At 49.0% G+C, this 23,809-nt stretch overlaps 2 protein-coding genes and 1 long non-coding RNA gene across 3 annotated transcripts in view; 1 reads left to right on the top strand and 2 right to left on the bottom strand.

Moving 5' to 3' along the window:
- Positions 1 to 23,809, top strand: part of LOC148113238 (vomeronasal type-2 receptor 26-like) — a 72,470-nt gene that overhangs the window by 11,027 nt on the left and 37,634 nt on the right. The gene's annotated exons all lie outside the window — the stretch shown is intronic.
- LOC148113239 (uncharacterized) lies at positions 10,531 to 18,828 on the bottom strand. Its single transcript, XR_015728389.1, has 3 exons — positions 18,658 to 18,828; positions 17,952 to 18,078; positions 10,531 to 10,653 (listed from the first exon to the last, which is right to left on the bottom strand). It is a non-coding gene; the product is annotated as an uncharacterized LOC148113239 (long non-coding RNA).
- LOC148113240 (vomeronasal type-2 receptor 26-like) lies at positions 15,848 to 17,051 on the bottom strand. The gene is made up of 2 exons (XM_087872176.1): positions 17,033 to 17,051; positions 15,848 to 16,758 (listed from the first exon to the last, which is right to left on the bottom strand). Exons 1-2 carry the CDS (start codon positions 17,049 to 17,051, stop codon positions 15,848 to 15,850), a joined length of 930 nt encoding a protein of 309 aa, XP_087728302.1.

The following is a 23,809-nucleotide window of genomic DNA, read 5'->3' on the forward strand; positions in this document are numbered from 1 at the left end:
GCCACAATAAAGGCGATTAATGTCTTTGATCGATGCCAGTCAGTTTGTCTTGTTAAAACAGGGCATTTTCTCAGTGTTGCAGGGAGAACAATCTGGACTTCCTCCAATCACTCCTGTGAAACCTCTCTTTACCGATCCCAGGTGGTCGTACTTGTGGGTCAGCCAGGAGTTCTGCCCCTTGTGCATTGCAGGAATTGGGTGAAAGGGCCCCAATGTTAAGCTTGTCCTGGAAAGAGGAGCCCAGGGGGTCTCCGGGGTCCCCTCCTCCCACCAAGGACTCTTCCTGCCTGCTGCATTGGAGGATGGAGGCAGAAAGCAGGTCAGGCTGGGAGAAATCCTCTCAATTCTGGAAACCCAGCTGACTCCTTGCACACAGACTGGGCCGCCCCAAACCCCACGTCCTCAGGACGGTCTGGTAGACAGGAGAGAGGTGGGGTCCTCCCCCTCCCCCTCTGTTGAGAGGGGGCTGTTCCGTTTTAATGTAGATGGCCTCTTTGACCCTCTTTCCAACCAGGGGTCTCCTCTGTCCAGAGGGTGGACTTTGCTCTCTCCGAAGACAGCAACAGGGTCCTTTCCCCAGTTCCAAGGAGGTCCCCCCCCATTTGCCCTCTGATTCAGGGGACCCTGAGGGTGCAGATGAACCCCCAGGTGGCCTCAAGGCCTCTCAGAGAGCCCACGGCTGACCTTCACAATGCTAACCACCGAACGGCTGCAAGGAGGAGAAATCCTTCCATTCCCCACCATTCAGTCAGAACTGAAGAAGCTTCTTGGATGAGAAGCGAAACGTTTTCAAGGGAAAAAACCCAAGAAATTCCAGTTGTCTTTTGAAAAGCACCTTTGGGATGTGTGCTGAAGATGCCCCAAAGAGGGATGGTGCTTTGCGGATTCTCCGCCCCTCAACCCCAAATGTGAAGGAACCCTCCCTCTTTCTGTGGGTCAGGAAGACATTTTGCCAGTTTTCCTCCAAGGGAAATTTGCATATTCCAGCTGTGGAACAAGAAGCGCTCTTAAAAGAAAAGGCTCCTTTTTATTATTTTTTATTCAGATTATCATGGCATAAAATAGAAAATAAAGGTAGTAAAGAAAGGGGAAAGGGAAAGGCAGATAGAAGAAGGACAGAAAGGAAAGGAAAGGAAAGGAAAGGAAGGGAAGGGAAGGGAAGGGAAGGGCAGGAAAGGAGCCAGAAGCTCGACGGGCCCCGCAGCCGCACAGGCGGAATCGGAGGGAGGGGGTGAAGAAAGGGGGAGGGGTTCAGGTGAAGCCAGAAAGGACTCCGCCCGGAGACCGATGACGCTCAAGCAGGGAGAATTCTCATTGGTGCAGCCGCTGGTTCTGGCCCTTCCCACCTTCAAAGTCCGAGATCGACGCTTCCTCCCCCCAGTTCAGACCCCCGATCCCTCCTCTGGGGCTGGAAGCATCTGGCCAGGACACGCACACACACACACACACACACACACACACACACACACACACACACACACATACACACGTACACGTTTCATTTCACAGATGAAGATTTCTGCCTAGGACGTGCCCAGAAAAGCGTAAGAACCAATGAGATTTCTCCCTTCTGCAGCGTCATCGGTCTCCGGGCAGAGTCTCCCTTGACTTCACCTGATGGAGGGGAGAGTTGGGCGCAGAGAGAGGAGCGGAGGAAGGGGGAGGGGGATATTTTCAGTCTTGGGGGCCGCAGCTCAAGGGGGGCTCATGCCAGCCCTGGAGGGGAGGGTGGGCTTCCTTTTGCCCTCCCTCCCCCGATCCGGCGTGGAGTGGGGCCGCAGTGGATGGCTGAAGGGGAGGCGCAGCCCCACAGCCAGCGAGGCCTTGGGGGTCTCTGAGAGGGCTGCCTGGGGAGTCCTTGGGCGCCTTCACACACACACACACTTTATGATTGGAAGTGCCCCTCCCCCAACCCCCGGGGGTCCCTCCCTGCCCCTCCCGGAAGCTCCTGCCTTTCGCTCCCTTCCTGGCAAAGGGGCTGCCGGAGGGTCTGTGGGGGTTTCGGACCCACCGCAAATAAGAGCTCGGTTTTGGGTTCAAGAACCGCTGTTGGGGATGTCAATGGGGGGGGAGAAGAAGGGGGGAAGCGGGAATCCCCGGCTGAGACTCCTGAAGGGAGCAAAGAAAGTGGAGGGTCCCGTCTAGGGCTGCCATGAACCCCCTTCAGCTGCTTCCCCCCCAAAATACCGAACAGATCCTCCCCCCCCACACACATTTCTCCGCTTCTCTCTCTGCTATGAACTCCCTCCTCCTCCTCCAGGTGAAGCCACAAAGGACTCTGCCCGGAGACCGATGACGCTCAAGCAGGGAGAATTCCCATTGGTGCTTCCTCTGATTCTTGTCCTTCCCACCTCCAAAGTCCGAAATCAAAGCTTCCTCCCCCAATTTAGAACCCCCGATTCCTCCTCTGGGGCTGGAAGCAGCTGGACACACACACACACACACACACACACACACACACACACACACACGTTTCATTTCACAGATGAGGGTTTCTGCCCTGGGGAGAGGGTGGGGTGAGGGTGGGGCTGGATGAGAAGAGGGGAGCCGCCCCCCATAGCCAGGGAAGACTTGGGGGTCCTTTTGTTGGGTTGTTGTATATTTTATTCTCCTTCACTGACCCTCCCAGGGATGTTGTGCATGAGATGGGAGTCCACGTCAGTCTCATCCATCAATGAAGAGAAGGTGTCACTTCTGGGTGGCCTCCTGTCCAGGCGATCCCAATGAAGGAGGAATTGGCATTCCGTCTGGGTCGCTGCCTGGAAAGAGGAGGGGGAGAGGAGAGAAACCCCTTCCCCTTCCTTTCCCTTTGGGTGAGTCTGGAACTGCAAAGGACTGAAGAGGAATCAGCCTGACCTGCTCAAAGCTTCAGAGGTCAAACCAGGGAGAAGGTTTCCCTCTTCAGAAGGGACCCCAAGTCTTCCGGCCATTCCTTGGTCTCTCTCTCTGCCCCCCCACTTTCCCACTCCATCCGGTCTTTTCCTTACCTGCAGTTCCCCCCCCCCATCACCTGCCACCAGGTGTCCTCAGCATATTTGTGAAGTTCCCTTACACAACTCTTACGCAACAGAGCAAACCCCACCCAGACAGTGGACCTCAAAACCAACCCAAAATACCCTGGAACTGTCAATCATCTCCGGCCAGATCGAGGTCCCTGCCACAGCTGAAGAAGAAAGGATCCAGCGGGATGGCCAGTCTGAGAGGTTTGAGGGAGGAAGGGAGGGGGAAGGGGCCTCTGCAGATCCCCAGAGCCGGAAGGTCTGGAGGGGAGAAACCGGGTCCACCTGAACTCGAACAAAAGGAGGATTTCTGCCCCCCCCTTGGGCACCTGCATCTTTTCTCTCCTCCCCCAAAGCAGAGGAAGCCCCTCCTTCTCCAGATGTTGCTGTCTACAGTTGTGGGAGTGAAGAAGGGCCCAGTTGTCTCAATCGTCTCCCCTCACCTGCAACTTATACCCCCGACCCCGAGATCAGGCTGGAGGGGGAGGTTCAGGAGCCCCCAGGCCTCATCCCAGATGTCGCCCACAAAGGCAGAAGGGAAAGGGGGGGTCTGGCCTTGGGCATAGCTCCCCTCGCCCCTCCCTCCATTCGATTCTCAGGGTCTCCAATGAAGAATCGCCCAAGTCTGGGCTCCATTGTCCAAAGGCTTCGGAATGCAATGGGCTTTTGAGGGGCCTTGAGTCTCTCTGGAGCTGGGATGGGATTCTTTAGGAGGATGAAAAGCCTTCTGTGAAATTGTCCCTTCCTTGTGTCTCTTTTCCTGCCTGCTGTGGGCAGCAGGAACTGGCATGGGGGTCAGTGACGGGTGAGCCATTGGCCCTGCGCCCACCTGGCTGGACCCTGAGCTGAGAAGCTGGAAGGTCATCAGGGAAGGACCTCCCCATCGCCCACACCCCATGGACCCCTCCCTCCCTCCCTCCCTTCCTTTGGGGCAGGGCTGGTTAGCTGGCTCTATTTCAAGATGGAGGCTAAGAACTCTTGAGCCACGTCTTCATTCTTGGCCTTTTGCGGAGGGTTGGAGGGTTCTTCTGAGGGGCTTGTCCAGAGCAACAGAGGCAGGAGAAGACACACAAGTGGGAGGCCGCCACTCAGGATGACTCATTGCAGGGGATTCTTCCTCTTTCCTGGAACTGAGGAGGGAGGCAGGAAGTGGGGGAGGGGAAAGCGCTCCTGGGTGCAAACATGGAGTCCATCTCCAGGAGGGGATCCAGGAGGCGTCTTGATCTGTCCCTGGGATGGATTTCCTCAGCTTGGCAATTTCAGATAGGTCCAACTACAACTCCCAGAATTCCCAGCAGAGCTTTGATTGCATCATCGTGGATGCTTGTGACCTATGGGCCACCCAGCCCTGGGCCTTCTTGGAATTGTAGTCGATGCACCTGCTGGATGATGGAAGGGAGAAGGGGCTCCTGGAGGCCATCCACTCGTGTGCCATTTGCGGACTGGATTCAGGCAAAACATGAGGACGTAAACCCAAAGGAACCAAATTGTGGGCTTCCTATGCTGTTTAATCCAGTGTTTGTCAACTCTGGCAACTGAAATTTATTAATTATTAGTTTTAAATTTCTTGAATTAAGCTGGAGTAGAAAGAAGAAAAGAAGATAAGTATAGAAAAAAGACCATTGCACCACAAGACACAAACACACACACACACACAAAGTTCACAAATCCTTCATCTATGCAAGGTATAAAGGTTTTTGCAAGAGTTTCAGGAAAGGAGACCCATAGTTATAACAGCCAAAGCCCAGTTGACATCTTGAAGTTACTGTTCAGAAGCTGCAAGTAAGAGCAGGATTTCCTTGAGGAATCAGGCCCACAAATTTCTGCTTCCCAGGTTGGAGATCAAAAGGCAGAGAGGCCATTTCTGTGCTCCCTCCATCAAGATCCGGAGAGCTGAGATGCCCTTCAAGAGGAGAGGGACCTGGGCAGTTCCTGGGAGCTACCGGTCCAGGTGAAAGTCCAAGGACCTGCTCACTAATGTTGAGCTCCGCTGTTATTTTAGGTCTCCCGGGGCTGCAGCAGCAGACACAACATCAAAGGTTCGGTCTCCGGTCTACAAACAGAGCAGCACCAGTGTTGGCAAACACATCTGGGTCTTTCTCGGAGGAAGGTGGACTTGTTGCCAAGCATGAATCAGGACCAGGCATTCATTCACCTCTGGAGGCCATCAGATTTGGGCAGGCTGTTCTAATTCATTATCAACCACTAACAGAGACTTAAGAGCAATGAATGAACAGGCCCCTGTCCAGCAATTAAAGGTCGGTTCTGTCCTATTTTTTTAGATGTGATCACTGCAACCTCAAAGTGATGGTGCATTTCTTTAAGACACAAGAATTGTTCCTTTATCTGAGGAAAGTATTCACTACATGGGGAACAGTCAACTCTATCATATGTCTTTTTAGTCCCCTTCTTGGTAAATCGAATTGCATCAAATCAAGTTTATTACATCAAAGACCAGAGATCAGAACAAATAAAAACACTCAAGGAATATCCAGTTAAAAATCCTAGAATGAAATAATAAACAGATAAACTCTATATTAAAATCACAATTTGGCATCCAATGTCAGTTACACATGGCCTAACAATATTATAATATCACTCCTTAAACTGTGAGGCCCATAGTCATTAAATGCAAAGGAGGAGTAATGCAAAAGGATTTGCTACTTTAGTTGTGTGAAATAGCTATGGTGGATTATTCCGTGTTTCCCATGAATCCCCAGAGCTGCTGCGGAGAATCTAACCACCTTTGCTGTAACCACAGTCTGTTCCTCCTTAAGCAGCCACTGGAGCTAAGCAGCCTCGGAATGGCCAGGATGCCTATTGGTTATTGGTTTAAAATATCTCCATAGAAAGAGCATCACGTCCAACTGTCTGTCCAGGAGAGGGTGGAGGATTGGGGGAGGGAGGGAGGGAGGGGGGGTGGGGGACTTGCTACCTCGTGTGCCAGGTGAGTCTGGCCAGAGCCGGATCTGGGAGCCAGAACTGAGCAGCCGAATAGGCTGAGCAGTCGGGGGCCGAACAGCCCGCAGGAGAGGAGGAGAGAGGAGAGCAGCCAGAAGCTGGAGGGGAGCCCAGGGGTCTCCAGGAGAGGCCGAGGGGGAGCAGAGACCCCCAGAGGCCACAAGGCTGAGGGAGCAGGGGGGCAGAACGGGAGGACAGGGCTGGGTGGAGGGTTTTGGAGGCAGGCAGAAGCTCCTGCTGCTCCAGAGCCTCTCAGGGGAAAGCAAGAGGAGGAGGAGGCCATGCCTAACATCTACCTGCCCTTTTGCTCCCCCACATCCTCATGCAGACACCCCATACCACCCCATAGATGGCCTCTCCCACCAGTCAGACAAGCACATCCACACCACACCAGACCCAACTCTCAGCCCATAAAGAAACTGGCAAACATCCCATTCAGCCCCTCTGGCTCTGAGCCTCTGGGGAGCCCCCCAAACATACTTCATCAAGCACAGGGAACTCAACCAACAGGAACAGTCCAAGAAGGTTGGAAGGGACCTTGGAGGTCCTCTGGTCCAAGCAATGCTCCAGCAGGCTGAGAATTGAGTCTTCAGGAGAGCTGACTTCAACAAGCTAAGAGAGATCCAACAAAATGAAATTCAAAGCAGAGGAAAGTAAAAGTCTGACACTTGGGTAAGAAAAACCAAAAGTAGACATATAGACTGGGTGAAACCAGGCTTAAGAGCAGTAACTGTGAGAGGATCTTGGAGTCTTAGTGGACAACCAGTTAAATATGAGCCAGCAGCAAAAAAAAAAAAAAAAAAAAAAAGCCAATGCAATCCTTAATTGCATTAACAGAAGGATATAATCAAGAGAGCTACTAATACCGCCCTATAAAGCCTTAGTAAGACCACACCTAGAATCCTGCATCCAGTTTTGGTCACCACACTATAAAAAAGATGTTGAGACTCTAGAAAAAGTGCAGAGAAGAGCAACCAAGAGGATTAGGGGACTGGAGGCTAAAACATACGATGAACGGTTGCAGGAACTGGGCATGGCTGGTCTAGTGAAGAGAAGGACCAGGGGAGACATGATAGCAGTCTTCCAATATTTGAGGGGCTGCCACAGAGAGGAGGGGGTCAAGCTGTTTTCCAAAGCACCCACAGTCCAGACAAGGAATAATGGATGGAACCTGAACAAGGAGAGATTCAACCTGGAAATAAGGAGAAATTTTCTGACAGTGAGAGCAATCAATCCACGGAACAGAAGTTGCCTTCAGAAGTTTGTTTGTTTGTTTGTTTGTTTGTTTGTTTGTTTGTTTATTTATTTATTTATTTATTTATTTATTTATTTATTTATTTATTTATTATTCAAATTTCTATACCGCCCTTCTCCTTTCGGACTCAGGGCGGTGAACAGCCAAAATAAAACATTTATACATAAAGTACAATTAAAAATAGATTTAAAATAATTTAAAATAAATAAAAAGAAGTTGTGGAAGCGTCATCACTGGAAGCTTTCAAGAAGAGACTGGACTGCCACCTGCCAGAAATGATGCAGGGTCTCCAGCTTGGGGGGAAGGGGGTTGGACCAGATGACCTCCAAGGTCCCTTCCAACTCCGTTAATCTGTTTCTAGTTTCTGGAGAGACTGGGAAGGATTCCACGTGTGAATGACCTGAACAGTGAATGCAGAAATGCTTAATTCCTTCTTTGAATCTCTTTTTAGGAAAATAGAAAACAAAACAAAATATGAAAAGGACACCGAGAGAGATAGAATCGGGATACAATTCCAAATAGGCACAAAATTCCTAAGGTGGCTGACCAACCGGACCCAGTGAGTGGTCCTTCATGGAGCTACATCTACATGGGGGGGGAAGCATTCGGTGGGGTTCCTCAAGGTTCTGCCTTGGGCCCAGGACTCTTCCACCTCTTCCTCAATGACCTACGTGAGGAGACAGAAAGGAAAGTCATCAGGTTTGCAGATGGCACCGAGCTTGTGGGAATTATTAGAACATCAGCTCAATTATCCAGAAGGATCTTGACAGACTTGAACGTTGGACCCCACCTAGCAAGATGCATTCACTGGTGAGAAAAGCCGGGATCTGCAGGATCCTTAGAAGGAATCCCCAATGCCTAGCTACAGAACAGGCGGCACCTGGCTCAGCAGTGGTCCCTGTGGAAGGATCTCGTGGCAAAGCACTTGAGGATCTGCCAGAACTCTGCTGCAGCTGAGAAAAGAGGCCAAGGCAGCCTTAGGCAGCCATAAAAAGAGGGGTAGATCCAAGATGGTGAGAAGTTCTCACTGGTCAGACCACCCTCGGAATACTTTGTCCAATTCTGGTCACCCCAGAAAAGAAAAAGTTGTGGAGATTCTGAAGAAAAGAGGAAAAAAAGATGATTTAAGGTCTGGAGTCTAAATCACTTGATGGACGGTTGAGGGAGTTTGCTATGTCTGGCTGAGACAAGGTGGGAAGGATTGGGCAGCCATGATAGAATTTTCCAGCACTTTCAGGGGCTCTGACAGAGAAGAGGGGAGGGGCTCCATCTCCAGAGCACTGGAGGGAAGGACAAGAGGAAACGGGGGGGAGTTTGTTAAAGAGAGACCCAATCTGGAAGTCAGGAGACATTTTTCATACAGTAGGAAGAATCTAGCAATGGAATCGGTTGCCTCCCAAAGGAGTGAGGGCTCCATCTCTGGAAGTTTCCAGAGTGGACAAGAGAACCGGAGGGTATAAAGTTCCTGCCCTGAGCAGAGGGTTGGACTAGAAGACCTCCAAAGTCCCTTCCAGCCCTATCAATCTATCTCCTATGTTCTACCATCCCCAAGACGACTTCTCCACCCACTGGCCACTGACCAGCTCTAGTTGGCCTTGGTGGCCCCCGGCTTCCCCCTCCTGTTGCTCCTCTCTTGTAGCCTCTGGAGCAGCAGGAGTTTCTGCCTGCCCCCGAGACCCTCAACCCAGCCCTGTCTTCCAGCTCTGCCACCAGCTCCATCAGCCTTGTGGCCTCCGGGGGTCTCTGCTGCCTCTGGGCATCTCCTGCAGACCCCTCAGCTCCCAGTTCGGCTTCTAGCTGTTCTCCTCCCTCCTCCTCTCCTTTGGCTGCCCTGCTCCCAACTGCTCGGCTCATTCGGGTGCTCAGTTCTGGCTCCCAGATCCAGCTCTGGCCAGACTCTCTGCTCTCCCCACAGCAGAGCCCTCACCCTCATCACTGCTGCCCCTCAGGCTCAGCTGGCACTCCGAAGGTTGGATCTGCTGGGTGGCTGGGAGGCTTTCAGCTCAGCTGACAGTCCTGCAGTGACTGGCAAGGTGGGGTTAAGGGGGGGGGGGCTCCGCCTGGTAAGGATGGGGCTCCCATGACTCCCCTGGCACACTGGGTGGCAAGTCAAAGGAAGGGAGGGGAAGAGTCTCTTTTCTTTCTCAAATGGGTAAAAGGCCCCCATTCCTCCATTCCAGCTATGGGGAGAGAGTGTCAGCAAAGTTCTGCCATGTGCTGGTCACTCAGGAGTGCCAACATCATTTCTGAAGAAGCCCCCTTGGCTGGTGACCTCTCTGTGGAGATCTTCACTGTCTTTCTCCAAACGCCTGTTCTGCAGCTCTGATTCTTGGATGTTCACTCCTTCTCTGTTGTCCTCCAGACTTTTCTGCTGGTCTTCCATTGTGGCCTGGTAAACAGAGGTCTGCTGCTGATGCCGATCGTTGAGGTGCTTCTTCCCATTTCCCCTCACATTCTGAAGAGGGGTGACTTTCTGCCTCAGTTGGCTGGAGGGGCTTTTCTCCACAAAGTGGAACCTTGGTCCAACTCAGCCAGTTCATGCTGCAGACTCTAGAGGTGCTTCTTAAGTTCTTAAGAAGGTTCCAGACCTCTTTAAGGAGTTTCTCAGAGGTTCTAAGGCAGCCTTCTCAAGTCTTAGGAAGGTCACTTGACTAGTAACCTCAGACATTTCTTCAGTGTGTTTCATCAAAGATTTGTTCTCCTGCTCTAACTGGGGGATCATCGTGTTGGCATGGTCCGACCTTCCTTTGTTCTCCAGCAGAGTTTTCTGCAGGTCTTCTGTTGTGGTCTGAAGTTGATCCACAGTCTGCTTGAGACAACTGTGCTGCTCTTCCATCCGTTGTTTGTCTTTCTTGAATTCCTGGATCTGAAAGTCAAAGAAATCTCTCAGGTGGTTAATCTGGAGATGGAGGCCATCACTGCTCTCTGAGAGATTCCCCAAGGATCTTCCCTCAAGGACCTTTTCTTCCCTGGTGCTGACTTGTTTGAAAAATGGAGAGACACGGTCACTTCCTCTCTCAGTTCAGGGGACATTTTGCTAACCGGCCTTAAGTCCACAGATGCCTTCAAGGGGCCCAGTTTGAGAAACACTGAGACAATCCATCACAACTGGTCTCCCTTCAAACTGCCCAGACTTCCCATTTGATTCTGGCTCCAATTCGAGGCATCTCATCTATCAAAACTCTCCAAAGGAGTCAGAATCAGCGATCGATCAATTCGGCCATCTCTGGCACTGCTAGGGGGCTTCTGGTCACAGGGAAAGGGGGGGGGGTGACCATTCGGATTAGGAAAGAGCCCCCCCTCCAAGGACTTACCAGCCCCATCCAAGGCACGAAAGCCTGGAGGGTCACCTTGGGCCAGTCCCTCCCTCTCAGCCGTAGCCTACCTCACAAGGTTGTTGTGAGGGCGAAGGCGTCTTCAGTATGTTCATGCCTTGAGCTATTGAGAGAAACAATAAAGGTGGATAAAAAATAAAAATATATCAATAACTCAATCACCAGGCTGATTCTGTTTGGGAAATAACTACACCTGGCCAACGGAATCCCTTTTTAGGTTAATTTCCCCAGGTCAGTTTCCAGCTTTGGGGTCTCAATGCCTCTCCAACTGGGACATCCCGAAGCCAATTTTTTCCCTAGCTCCTATCGCTGCCCCCCAGCCGCCCGGCCCCAGCCCCTTTCCCGAGACCAGGACCTTCGAGATGGTGGATGAGGAGTTTGGTGACAGGTATGGAGGCTGCAGACACGGCAGGTATCAGCACGTCTGTCGTGTTTGTTTGAACCCCATTTCACTCATCTCCCCCCCCCACCTTAATTCTGCCTTCAAGGGGAGGGTCTCTCCCTCCTGAGGAGCCCAGGCGAGGGAGGCCCTGCGATGCCCCCAGTGCTGCCATCCAATCCAGCCACTTTCCAGGGATGCTGAGCAGAGCCTCCATGATGTGGTCCAGACTCCCCAAGGATGCTAGTGGTTGCCATGGAGAGCTCCAGCCAATGAGCTCAGGAGGAGCCTCTGACGTCACAAGCCAAGGCTCTGAATAGCCACCAGCCAGCTGTCTTCCCCTGGGGGCGTGGCTTATTCGTGGATGAGCCAATCCTGAAGGGGCTTCGAGCCCCCAATTCGCTTCAGCCAGAGCGGCTCCTTCTGAAGGGGGAACCGTCGGTCGCCTGGGGAGGTCGGGGAGCCCTGGATTCTGCCCCTTCTGTGGGGGTGGAGTCCAGATTGGGAATCTTGTCCCTTGGATCTGGAATCTGGTATTAGAGATCCAGCGGATCCAGGTTTTCCTCTTTATGCCCAGGTGATGAAGGGGAGGTGAAAGGGAAATAGGCCTAAAAGATCAGATGTGATTCATTTGAAAAGGCCTTGTGAGAAGGTGCCTAAAGAAACAGTGGATCCAATTTTGTACAGTCCCAAACGGTCCCTACAGGAAGTCCTCGATTTATATCCATTCATTTTGCGACAGTTCCAAGTTCCACGGCCATTGAAAAAAAGCCATCTATGACGGGTCCTCGTACTTACCACTAATGCAACTTTCCCTTGGACACATAGTCGCTATTTGGGTGCCTGGCAATCAACATGGATTTATGACAAGTAAAGTCAGTGGGCGAAACGGCGTTTGTTTCATGGCTGCAGGATTCACTCAACAACCCCAGTGATTCGCTTAACAACGGTGGCAATAAACATGGTAAAATTCAGCACAACTCACTTAACGACCGCCTAGCTTAGCAATGCCATTTCTGGTCCCAATTCTGGTTGTAAATGGAGGACTAGCTGTAGGATGGAGCAGCAGGCTGATTAGGAGAAGCTTAAGCAGGTTGGATTCAAGCAGGGCTGGGAGACCACCAGGAAATGCCAGGGGTAGGTTGAGAAGAAGGCAGTGGCCAACCTATCTTGCTATCAAGAAAATTAGGTGGGGGGGGGCTTTAATGACTTTGAACCAATCAGTAAGTGACTCTGAGTTCTAGTCCCGCCTTAGGCATCAAAGGTAGCTGGGGGCTTTGAGCCAATCACCTGGAGGCCCCGATTTCAATTCCCAGGGCCCAGCTAGGACTTCAGGGCCAGACTCTATGCTGCCCCCTACAGGCAGTGAGTCTCAGCTGAACCCTGGCAAGAGGGAGGGGCTGTGATGGGGGAGGGGCTCTCTGTGTCCAGGAGTTTCTCCCCTTTGCTCTCGGATGGGGCTGCTCTACCCCAGAAAGACCCGGGAGGGGGAGGGGGGACTTGGGGTTCTGCTGGAAGACGAGGCGGCAGTGGGGACCAGCAGGGCCTTTGCCCAAAATCCACCCTGCCTTAACATTGACAATGGTTAAGGCATCAGGCTAGGAAGCAAGAGATCCTGAGTTCAAGTCCTGCCTTAGCCCTGAAAGCCAGCTGGGTGACCTCGGGACAGACCCTCTCTTTCAGACAAGCCCACCTCACAGGGCGATAGTTGTGGGGAAAAGAGGAAGAAGAAGAAGAGTTGGACATGTTCACCTCCTTTAGTTATTTGAAAAAATAATAAAACACTGGGGAAAAATCTAACAAATATTAAACCGGATTTCCTGCTTCTGTTTGCATGGATTCTGTCACAGCCTTGTGCAGATACAGGAATTTCTCTTCTCAGAAGGAGGAAGAGTTTTTTTTTTAATCATCCCTTCCAATTTCACTCACTCCCTTTTTTTCCAGTTTGGGGGCACCAGTGGGGGCATCGGACCCCCTCCCAGCCCTGGGACACAGCAGGTTTCTCTGTTTCTTTGGGAAAGATTCCTTCCCCACTCAGAGTCCGACTGAGCCCCATCATCCACTTCCCTCCCTGCCTGGGATCAGCTGAATTCCTCCATTCAGACAACAGGAAAAGGGGAGTTTGACAGAGCCTCCAGGTCAGCCTCCATTCTTCCACATGGAAAGGTCACTCTGACCCCTCCCCCCCAAGCCAAATTCCCCCTCGGTTCCTGGACACCTCCAGACATCGCTCGGCTGAGCTCACAGCAGGGCCAGGGCGGCTGAGAATTGGGTTGGAAGGGACCACAAACACCCCACAAACCTTTCCAGCCACAAGAGACTCTTGGACACAGACTGTGGTCTGACAGAAGCTCCTATGGTGGCCTTTTATGGCAGTGGGAAGGTTATGGGATCAATCTCACAACATTCACCCTATAGGGCTGCCCCATCTGTTGTCCCTGGTGGCAGATGGAAGATTGTGAATCCCACTCCTGACAGCAGTTTCTGTGGAATCAAACACAGGACCCTAAAACTCCAATAATCCAGGCTCACTGCAGTTGTGATTTATTTAGCGTCCATTGGAGGAATTTCCCTCCAGAAAATAGTGGGAGGAAATATTTACAGACAAAAGGATGCACTCATATTGTTAGTTATCACCTTTAAAGCGCTCCATGGCTTAGGACCTGGGTACCTACGAGACCGTCTTTTGCCACCAATAGCCTCCCACCGACCAGTTCGTTCTCACAGGGAGGGACTACTCAGGGTACCGTCAGTCAAATTATGTCGACTGGCGACTCCCAGGGGGAGGGCCTTCTCCGTGGGGGCTCCAACCCTTTGGAATGAACTGCCCCCGGAGATACGGAATATCCCTGATCTCCGTGCTTTCCGCCGTGCCCTCAAGACCCTGATGTTCCAACAGGCGGGGCTAAACATATGAACATGTGAATGATTTTTTTTTTTAAATGTTATCTAATTCTGGGTTTTATTTAATTGACCAAACTAAGTAATAATTTTAATTAGCAATTTTATGATGTTTGTGTGTCTATATTTTTCTTGACTGTACACCACCTTGAGTCCTACAGGAGAAAGGCGGTATAGAAATATAATAAATAAATAAATAAATAAATAAATAAATAAATAAATAAATAAATAAATAAACAAACAAACAAACAAACAAACAAATAAATAAATAAATAAATAAATAAATAAATATTTATACATTCCAGGAAAGGAGGAGAAAAGGACAATCATACATATGCATATTTCATTTAATAGATGATGTGAGCATGAATATTCAGAATTAGGGAGACTCAAGTTATCTCCCCAGCCTTGTATTGTTGCTACCCTCAAGAAAGAGTTATTCTGTAAACAAAAAGAAACCTCTCAGTTGCGTTGCCAAAGCAGTTTTTGGTGAAATGTACTGAGAAATGAGGGCATCAATGTTGCTCCATACATTCCTTCTATCTTTCTGTCTTGCTAACATGCTCCCATTTTTCCAAGAAATTTGTCTCCTCACAATCTTCCACACACCCTTTATTTATTTCAAGAAAAATAGTTGGCCCACTCATGCATGGAGAAGAGCTTGGACCATTTTCTATGTTTGGACCAGGGGTGAAATGCTCCCGGTTCGGACCGGCTTGGGCGAGTAGGTAGCAATGGTGGCAGGCAGTTCAGAGAATGGGTAGCAAAAATCGCTTCCCCCCCAGCCTCCAGCTTGCTTACCTTCACTCTTTGGACCGAATCCTGAGCTGCTTGTTGCAATGCCTGCCTTGCTTTGCTTCCTCTAATCCCTGCAATCCATTGCATCAGCAAGCAATTGAATCTCCCTGCCTGCAGTCAAGCTCATCGGTGAGCAGCTCTATCTGCCTGCATGCTTGCCTGCCTTGTCCCTTCAATTGGGTAAGTTTTTCCCCCCTTTGGGAGCTTTAAAAAAATAGTTAATTGGGGTTTTTTTTAGTTGTTCTTTTTTAGACCTAGCCATTTAAAGTTTATGAAGGTTTAAATTTAGCTGCTTTTATATAAAAATAAAAATAAAAAAATAAAATAATATTTGTGCAGCTTTCTGCGATTTTGTGTGTTTCTGTAGTGTTTCACTCTAACTACACAAACACACAAAATCTCACAAAGCTGTATGTGGAATTTTGTGTGTGTAAAGTGTGAAAGTTGGTTTTTTGGACTTTTTGTGACTGTGTGAGGTTCCTGCTTGTTGCAGGGGCCATTGTGGGTCTAGAACAGCTGCTTTTACATTGTGGGTGAGCCAGTTGTGTTGTGTTGTGTGTGTGTAAAGTGTGAAAGTTGATTTTTTGGGGCTTTTTGTGCCTGTGTGTGGTTTCTGCTTGTTGCAGGGGCCATTTTGGGTCTAGCACAGCTGCTTTTACATTGTGGGTGAGCCAGTTGTGTTGTTTTGTATTGTGCTGTGTATGTGTAAAGTGTGAAAGTTGGTTTTTGGGGCTTTTTGTGCCTGTGTGAGGTTCCTGTTTGTTGCAGGGGCCATTTTGGGTCTAGCACAGCTGCTTTTACATTGTTGGTGAGCCAGTTGTGTTGTGTTGTGTTTTGTAGGTTAAAAAAGGGCAAAGAAATGATGTCGATTTGACCACGCCCACCTGACCAACAAGCCACTCCCACCCAGTCATCTGACCACCAAGCCCCACCCAATAATTGAGGCACACCCACAGAACTGGTAGCGAAAATTTTTAGATTTCACCCCTGGTTTGGACTGTGGAAAATGTTAAAAGTTGAAATTCCTCAGTCTCATATTTACACATTTCTCCTGGCTGTAAGCTGGTCCTTTGTGAAGAATTCAACGGTTTCTAAATTTGAAACCTATACATATACATGATTTTCTTTTACTCCTGCATACTATCTAAATGGAAAGAATATCTCCTTTCAAATAAAAGAAACTTTAATAATTCTTCCACTATCATATTTGTGTTATATTTCATGTTTTTACATTTGTTCTGGCCGTGAGCTGCTCCTTTGTGTTAAGGTCCGGCCTCAGAAGGATAATGTAGCACTTGGGGATGAAGATGCAGCCCAGCAGACCAGCACTGGAGGCCAGGATGGAGAAGACCTGCACAGCCACCATGGATTTCCCTTTGGTGCTCAGGTAGGTGGGCACAAAAGTCACCCAGACACTGCAGAAGACCAGCATGCTGAAGGTGATCAGCTTGGCTTCGTTGAAGGCCCCAGGCAGGTTCCTGGCCAGGAAAGCCACCGTGAAGCAGATGGCAGCCAGGAAGCCCATGTAGCTGAGGGTGACGTAGAACATGACAACGGCCCCTTCGTTGCATTGCAGGATGATCTCTCCAGGCTGGGAGTGGAGGTCAGAGTCAGGGAAGGGAGCAGAAACTCCCAGCCAGATGGAGCAGATGATAATTTGGACAGCAGAACAACAAAGGATGATGGAGTTGGCCAAGCTCTTCCCCAACCATCTCTTAGCTCGGTTTCCTGGTTTTGTGGCCAGGAAGGCCAGCACCACCGTGATGGTTTTGGCCAAGAGAGAAGAAACGGCAACTGAGAAGATGATGCTAAAAACCGTTTGTTGGAGAAGGCAGGTGGCTTTCCTTGGTTGACCAATGAAGAGAGAAGGAGACAAGAAACAAAGCAGGAGAGAGACCAGGAGGATGTAGGAGAGGTCCCGGTTGTTGGCTTTGACAATGGGAGTTTCTCGGTATTTCATGAAGATAATTAAAACAAGGCCTGAGTTTAGGAAGAAGAGTAGGGCAAAAGAGACCAGGATGATGCCCAGATGTTCCTCATAAGACAGAAAGGTTATGACTTTGGGGATACATTGGACTCTGTCCACATTTGGATATTTATCATCTGGACACTTGGTGCATTTTTGTGTATCTGAGAAAGCCAAAAAAACAATATTTCTTTAATATACTGATTTTTTGTCAAGAAATACCTTTTTTGGATGACAGCTGTTACCATGGGCATTTTCCAACAAGTATTTCTTAGCTATTTCATTAAAAAGAGCATAAGAAGGATATTTTTTAAAAAATGTAGCTAGGTATATGAAGGTGAGGGAAGACATAGGATGTTAATTATTTCCAGTGTAATGCATAGAATCTTCATAAGAACGTATAATATTAGAGGTTAATAATGAATCATGTAGTCAGACATCCTGAATCCTGCCACATGGCAGTTAATCTCCTGAATTTGGAGGATACCTACAGTATCTTGTAATATCTGGAAGCCATATGGAATTAAGGAGAAACTTCCTATCAGTGAGAACAATTAACCAGTGAAAAGAGCTGGCCTCCAGAGGTTGTGGGTTCTTCAACATTGGAGGTTTTTGAGAAGAGACTGGACAGTCACTTGTCTGAAATGGTATAGGGAGGTAGGGTTAAAAGACCTCCAAGGTGCTTTCCTGTTCTGATTATTGATTGATTGATTGATCTACATGACTGACAGAATATTTGTGTAATGAGTTCCCTCCCATAACTATCCACAGCACCAGATTATGGCCCAGTGACACCTTCTCAATGATCCTCAAGGGGAGGATCCAATATACAGTGGATTGAAAGATCTTTCAGAAGGTGGACCTAAAACAATTCATCAAGTTTCAAAGAACTCAGGTGTTCCTAAAAAGATAAAAATAGCAGCACATATCCAACAGTGGTGGGTTTCCCCTGGTTTGGAGGTTCGCAAGGACCAGTAGTAAAACCGGCAAGAGGCTCCGCCCACCGAACCGGACGTCATCATAAGAGATCTGAACATGTGCAGAAGCGTGCATGCTCCCATTGTGAACCGGTGGTAAAGGTAAGCAGAACCCACCACTGAAATCCAAACTAAAAAGCAGAAGAGATATTTGCTCTGCTGTTAGTAAAGCTTGCTCAGTCTGCCATCCCTCCTCCCATCTCTTTCCCAGCCCCTCCTTCCAAGTCTTTTTGGTTTACTTCCGTTTAGATAAGAAATTGTGCAAGTTAAAAATAAAAAACCATGTGAGCTTCCATCTGTCTTTTAACTTCCACTTTCATGAAAAGGTTCTGGATGGATCCAGTTCCACAAAGCCTCCCATTTTCCTCAGTGTGATCCACCTTCCTGAGTGGAGAAGGTCCCCTCCGGACAAGGAACGCAGTCGTAGCAGCAAACTGGCTCTCCTTCTCGAGCCCTCTTGACAAATCCAGGATGACAACTTTCCACACATTTGGACTGAGGCAGGGACTGAGCAGGAAAAAAGGAATGACAAAGGAAAGATGTTAGGACTCTCCGTCCATGGAAAATGGAGGTAGAAATGGATGGAGACAAGTAGCCTCTGATCTTCAGAGGTAAACATGAAACCTCTGACTACTTCTAAACAGATGCAGGAGGTAAAACTGGCAGGTTCTTCATTTAGTTCCTCCCTTTTGCTTTTGGTATTTAACATTACAATAAAGTATTTTTCTATTTAATAAAAGTCTTGAGGGATCGAATTGGAAAAAGATTTAAGCATGATGATATATTCATGTTAAATCTGAGAACAAAGTTTACTGTAAAAGATTGAGGAAACTTCTATTCCATTAGATTTTTTAATGTGGAATAAAACTGTGATGAAGAAAGAAACTTCTGACCAGTAAGATCTTCAAAGGTTTCCATAAAACATGGCAAAGCCACTCCACTTAGGTCCCGTCTCTTGAAGAACTTCCATGAGATGACACCACCTGGCATGGGAGGCCAACCACCCAGGAGACTCGAGGCTTTGCCCACTTGAAATGGGACCTCAGGCTTTGGAAAAGAGAGAAAAGACACCAACATTTCTCCCACCTTATTGAGCAACTTTAGCCATGAAAGAGCACCTCCTCTGATAGTAAATCTCTGTCTTTTGAAATATGCCAGAGCCTCTGTCTTGGGATATTCCTTGGGGAGAACCAAGGAGGCCTGAATGCCCAGATCTGCTGTTATCTCTCCATTTTGATCCAAGTACAGTTTCTTCTCAGAAATATTGAAAAATTCATTCTTCTCCAGAAAGGGATGAAACTAGAATGGGAACATCAAGGAATTTGAAAAACAGAAAACTTTGTTTCTTATCCCACATTGAATCTTTCTTCTGCAATTGTCTAATCTCCAAATATGGTTAAATAGGATACAAATACTGCCATTATCTTCATAAGTGAATGAAAAGGTTTGAGAAAAAATTTGTCAATCATATACTGACAAAATATAGAGAAAATATAATTGACACAATTGATCAATTATAGGGAACATTCTAGAGCAGATGACAAATAAAATGAACAGAGAAAGAAAAAAGATGATTCATAAACTCTTTGAAAACAAGAGGTTGATTCCCAGAAAGCATGGGTTGATCAAGAAGAAAGTTGTCAGGCTAATCTTCTCCCTGGTCATCCTGATGGAAAACACCTCCAGATGTGCTAATTCTACTTGATTGTAATGCGACATTAACAACATTTTGCAGATCTGAAAGAACAAATCTCCCACCAACTCTTTTCTCAGCCTGAAAAGTTAGCCAGGATCCTTTCTGAGTTTCTTTCTCTCCCATTATGCAGCTGCAGGATTCTCCCCTCTTCTCTGATCCTTCCCTAGGCAGCCTCTCTTCCCCTCATCCCAAAAATCATTCTCACCCATCATCACACTTCCTAAATAGATTATGGGAACTCTGGTGACATCACTGGATCTCAGGAAAGGACTCTGTAAGGTCCGGCCTCACCTCCTCATTCAGGAAAGTGCAGACTCTTGAAACTTGGCCTTTCAAAAGGAAGCTTTTATTGGGAAGGAGTGGTGGAAGGACGGAATCAAAGCAGGCTCTGGGGGCCCTCAGGCAACACAGTTAGAATAAAGGAAAGTGGAAACCCTCCCAACAGTCCAGTGGGGATTCAGCCAATCCGCAGGTGTGAAGATGTTTTTGTACCCATAGGTGTGAGGAAATGATAAGAGAACTTTCCCAGGGTCCTCTTCCGACACATGGCCATCCCTCCCCTTACACTCCCCAAAAGGTGAGAAAATGCCAGGCCGCTTAGGCACCAGGCTAAAGGTTATAAATCAATCGGCTGCAGGATACAAGAAACATGGGAGAAGGAAAGGGGTAGAAGGTAAAATGTAAAGTATAAATGTAATCCAGGGTCCCCTCCTTCCCCCGAATAATGGCAGATTCACGGAACTGACATGCTGCCCTCCTTAGAAAAAAGGAGAGTCCACCTGGAAAGACACAAGAAAACAAATGATACAATAGGTATCTACGATGGTTTGTTTGGATATTTAAGGTACTAGCAGCCTAGTAGTGTATTGAAAGTGGTTTTCCATTCGTCCCCTTCCCTTATTCTGATGGGGTAATATGCCTCGCGTAAGTCCAATTTAGAGAAGATCCTCCCCTTGGAGAGGTGTACCAACATGTCCTTCATGAGGGGAGGGGATATATGTTCTCTACGCTCACCGTATTTAAATTTCTATACTCCACGCAAAGGCGCAAAGTGCAGTCCTTTTTCTAACGGAACAACACTGGGGCCGCAATTTTTGGTCGGGTAGGTTTGATAAATCCCCTCACCAGATTTTTGTTGATGAATGTTCTCAGTTCCTCAAGTTCCTGAGGGGACATGCAATACATTTTTGGCTTTGGAAGTTTGGTCCCTTGTAGAATTTAATGGCAGTGTGTGCCGCGGTTGGGGGCGGGGGGAAGTTCGTCAGAGCATTCCTCGCTGAAGACCTCGGCTAGGTCCCTGTACTCTTTAGGGATGCCCTGAGTTGGCATAGCCCGGCTGGGCATGGCCGTTTCTTTGCTCCCCCACTTTCCGGGTTTCTTCTCTCACTCGTCTGTGAATGTCACATGCTTTTGGAATTTTATGGTCCCTTGTTTCCAGTTTACTTTAGGGTTGTTTCATGTGAGTCCCAGAACTAACGGCCATTCCATGCCAGGGGCTGCTATGAATGTCAGAGTCTCATTATGGTCCCCCATGCTTATCTGCACAGGCTCTGTGGCCAAAATGGCAGGTTCCTCCTTGCTACTGACCCATCAAACTGGAAGAAAGCGATGGATTTTTTAACTTTCTCAGATGGATCGCTAGTCTCCTTACTAGGGTTGGGCTAATTAGGCATCGGATGCACCCCGAATCCAGTAGTGCCAAGATTTTCTCCCCCTTCCTTCAGCTGGGGATGAACAGTCTTAGGGGTAGGGTGAGTGGTTCAATTGGGTCACTTACCAGTTGGTCATCTTCTGGATTGCTTTCGGGTGGACTCTGGTCCTCCCACTGGGGTGCCGGAGTTTCTTCCCCTGGGGTTGAGGAGAGTCAAAACTCCACGGCCTCTCAGCTTCTTAAGGCAGTCTCCTTTCCTTGGGGGGGTTGAGTTTGTCAGCTTCCCTCTGGATGGCCACTCGGGCTTTCTGGTGGGAGTTTTTGAATGACATTCTGCTGCTTCCTTTCCACACTTAAAGCAAGTTGATGGCCTCGGTGCTAGGTGGATTTTGGCTTGAATGGCTCTCTTTTCCCCTGGGGTGGGGATCTTCTTCTGACCCTTCCTGCTTGGTATTGGTTTCTGGCCATGTCAATCTCGGCTTCCTCTGCCATGAGGTACCATTCATATAAGCAGTTAGGGGCCCCTCGGGCTACGCAGGCGATGTACAAGTCGTCATTCAGTCTGTCTTTGAACCAGCTCACCAGGATGTCTTCCAGCCAGTCCACTCGGCATGCGAGGTCTCGGAACTCCTCGTTTATTCAGCTACTGGCCGGAGACCTTGCTTCATGATTCTGATGAGATCACGGGCTTTGCAATCCACTAGTGGGTCCTCGAACTGACATCACAGGGCCATCATGAAACAGTCAAAGTTTCACAGCTCAAGGGCATCAGTGTTGAGGAGCGTTACCATCCACTGAGCAGCTGCCCCTTCTAAGGCCATGGTCACTATTTGAACTTATGCCCCTTGGGTGGGGAAGTTCTGGCTGTATTCCTGCATGTATGTGAGGACTTATTTATTTATGTATTTATGTGTTTATGTATTTATGTGTTTATGTGTTTATGTGTTTATTTGTTTATTTATTTAATTTATATACCGCCCTTCTCCCAGAAGGACTCAGGGTGGTGTACAGCCAGAATAAAGCACACAGATATAAAATTTAAAAACAATTTAAGAAATATTAAATAGTTTGGCCCATATCTAATTAAAATAAAACTACCCATTTTAGACATTTAAAATTAAGTTAATGATTAAAAAATTTAAAAGAATTAGGCCAGCCCGGCTTGTTGGAATAAAAGCGTCTTGAGGGCCCGGCGGAAGGCGCGCAAGTTGGAATCTCCACATCTCGGGGGGCAATTCATTCCAGAGGGCAGGAGCCCCCACAGAGAAGGTTCTCCCCCTGGGGGTCGCCAGCCGACATTGCTTGGCCGATGGCACCCGGAGGAGCCCCTCTCTGTGGGAGCGAATTGGCCGGTGGGAGGCTATTGGTAGAAGAAGGCGGTCTTGTAAATACCCCGGTCTTAAGCCATGGAGTGCTCTGAAGGTGGTAACCAATACCTTGAATCGCACCCGGAGGACCACCGGAAGCCAGTGCAGCTCATGCAGGAGAGGTGTTACATGGGAGTGCCATGACACTCCCATAATCACCTGCGCAGACGCATTCTGGACCAGTTGGAGCCTCCGGATGCTCTTCAAGGGGAGCCCCATGTAGAGAGCATTACAGTAGTCCAGGTGGGAAGTGACGAGGGCATGAATAACCGTGCGTAGGGAGTCCCGATCCAGAAAGGGATGCAACTGGCGAATCAGGCGAACCTGATAAAAAGCCCTCCTGGCCATGGCCATCACATGTTCTTCTAAGGACAGCCGTGCATCCAGGAGGACACCTAAGTTGTGAGCCCTCTCTGTGGGGGCCAATGACTCGCCCCCAATAGTCAGAGAAGGCACCAACTGACTATATCGGGACGCTGGAAGCCACAGCCACTCAGTCTTGGATGGGTTGAGCTTGAGCCTGTTTCTCCCCATCCAGATCCGAATGGCCTCCAGACACTGGGACATCACGTCAAGGGCATCATTGGGGTGGTCCAGGGTGGAGATGTACAGCTGAGTGTCCTCAGTGTACTGGTGGAACAGCACCCCAAAACCACAGATGATCTCACCCAGCGGCTTCACATAAATGTTAAACAGAAGGGGCGAGAGGACCAATCCCTGAGGCACTCCACAAATGAGAGGCCTCGAGGTCGACCTCTGCCCCCCTGTCAACACAAACTGCGACCGGTCAGAGAGAAAGGAGGAGAACCACCGCAGCACGGTGCCTCCCATTCCTAACCCCTCTAACCGGCGCAGCATGATACCATGGTCGATGGTATCAAAAGCCGCTGAGAGATCTAATAGGACCAGGACAGAGGAAAAACCCCTATCCCGAGCCCTCCAGAGATCATCAACCAATGTGACCAATGCTGTTTCCGTGCTCTACCCAGGTCTGAAACCCGACTGGAACAGATCAAGATAGACCGTTTCATCCAGGTACTGGGAAAACTGTCGCACCACCATATTCTCAACAACCTTCACCACAAAGTGGAGGTTGGAGACTGGACAATAATTCGCTAAAACAGCCGGGTCCAGGGAGGGCTTCTTGAGGAGGGGCCTCACCACCGCCTCTTTCAAGGTGGCGGGAAAGCAACCCTCACTCAAAGAAGCATTGATAATCCTCTGGAGTCAGCCTTGTGTAACCTCCCGGAGGCCAGCACCAACCAGGACGGACACGAGTCCAATAAACATGTGGCCACGCTAAGTCTACCCAGAATCCTGTCCACGTCTTCGGGAGTCACCGGGTCAAACTCCTCCCGGATAACACTCTCAAGACCTTCCTCCATCACCCTGTCTGAACCTACCCCATCAGAGTCCAAGCCTTCCCGAATTTGAGCGATTTTGTCATGCAGATACTGTACAAAATCCTCAGCTCTACCCTCCAAGGGGTCTTCCCGTGCTCCCAGATGGAGCCTGGGGGCCGCC

This window comes from Pantherophis guttatus, chromosome 6, assembly GCF_059756535.1.
Source record: "Pantherophis guttatus breed Tessera chromosome 6, ASM5975653v1, whole genome shotgun sequence".
NCBI lineage: Eukaryota > Metazoa > Chordata > Lepidosauria > Squamata > Colubridae > Pantherophis > Pantherophis guttatus.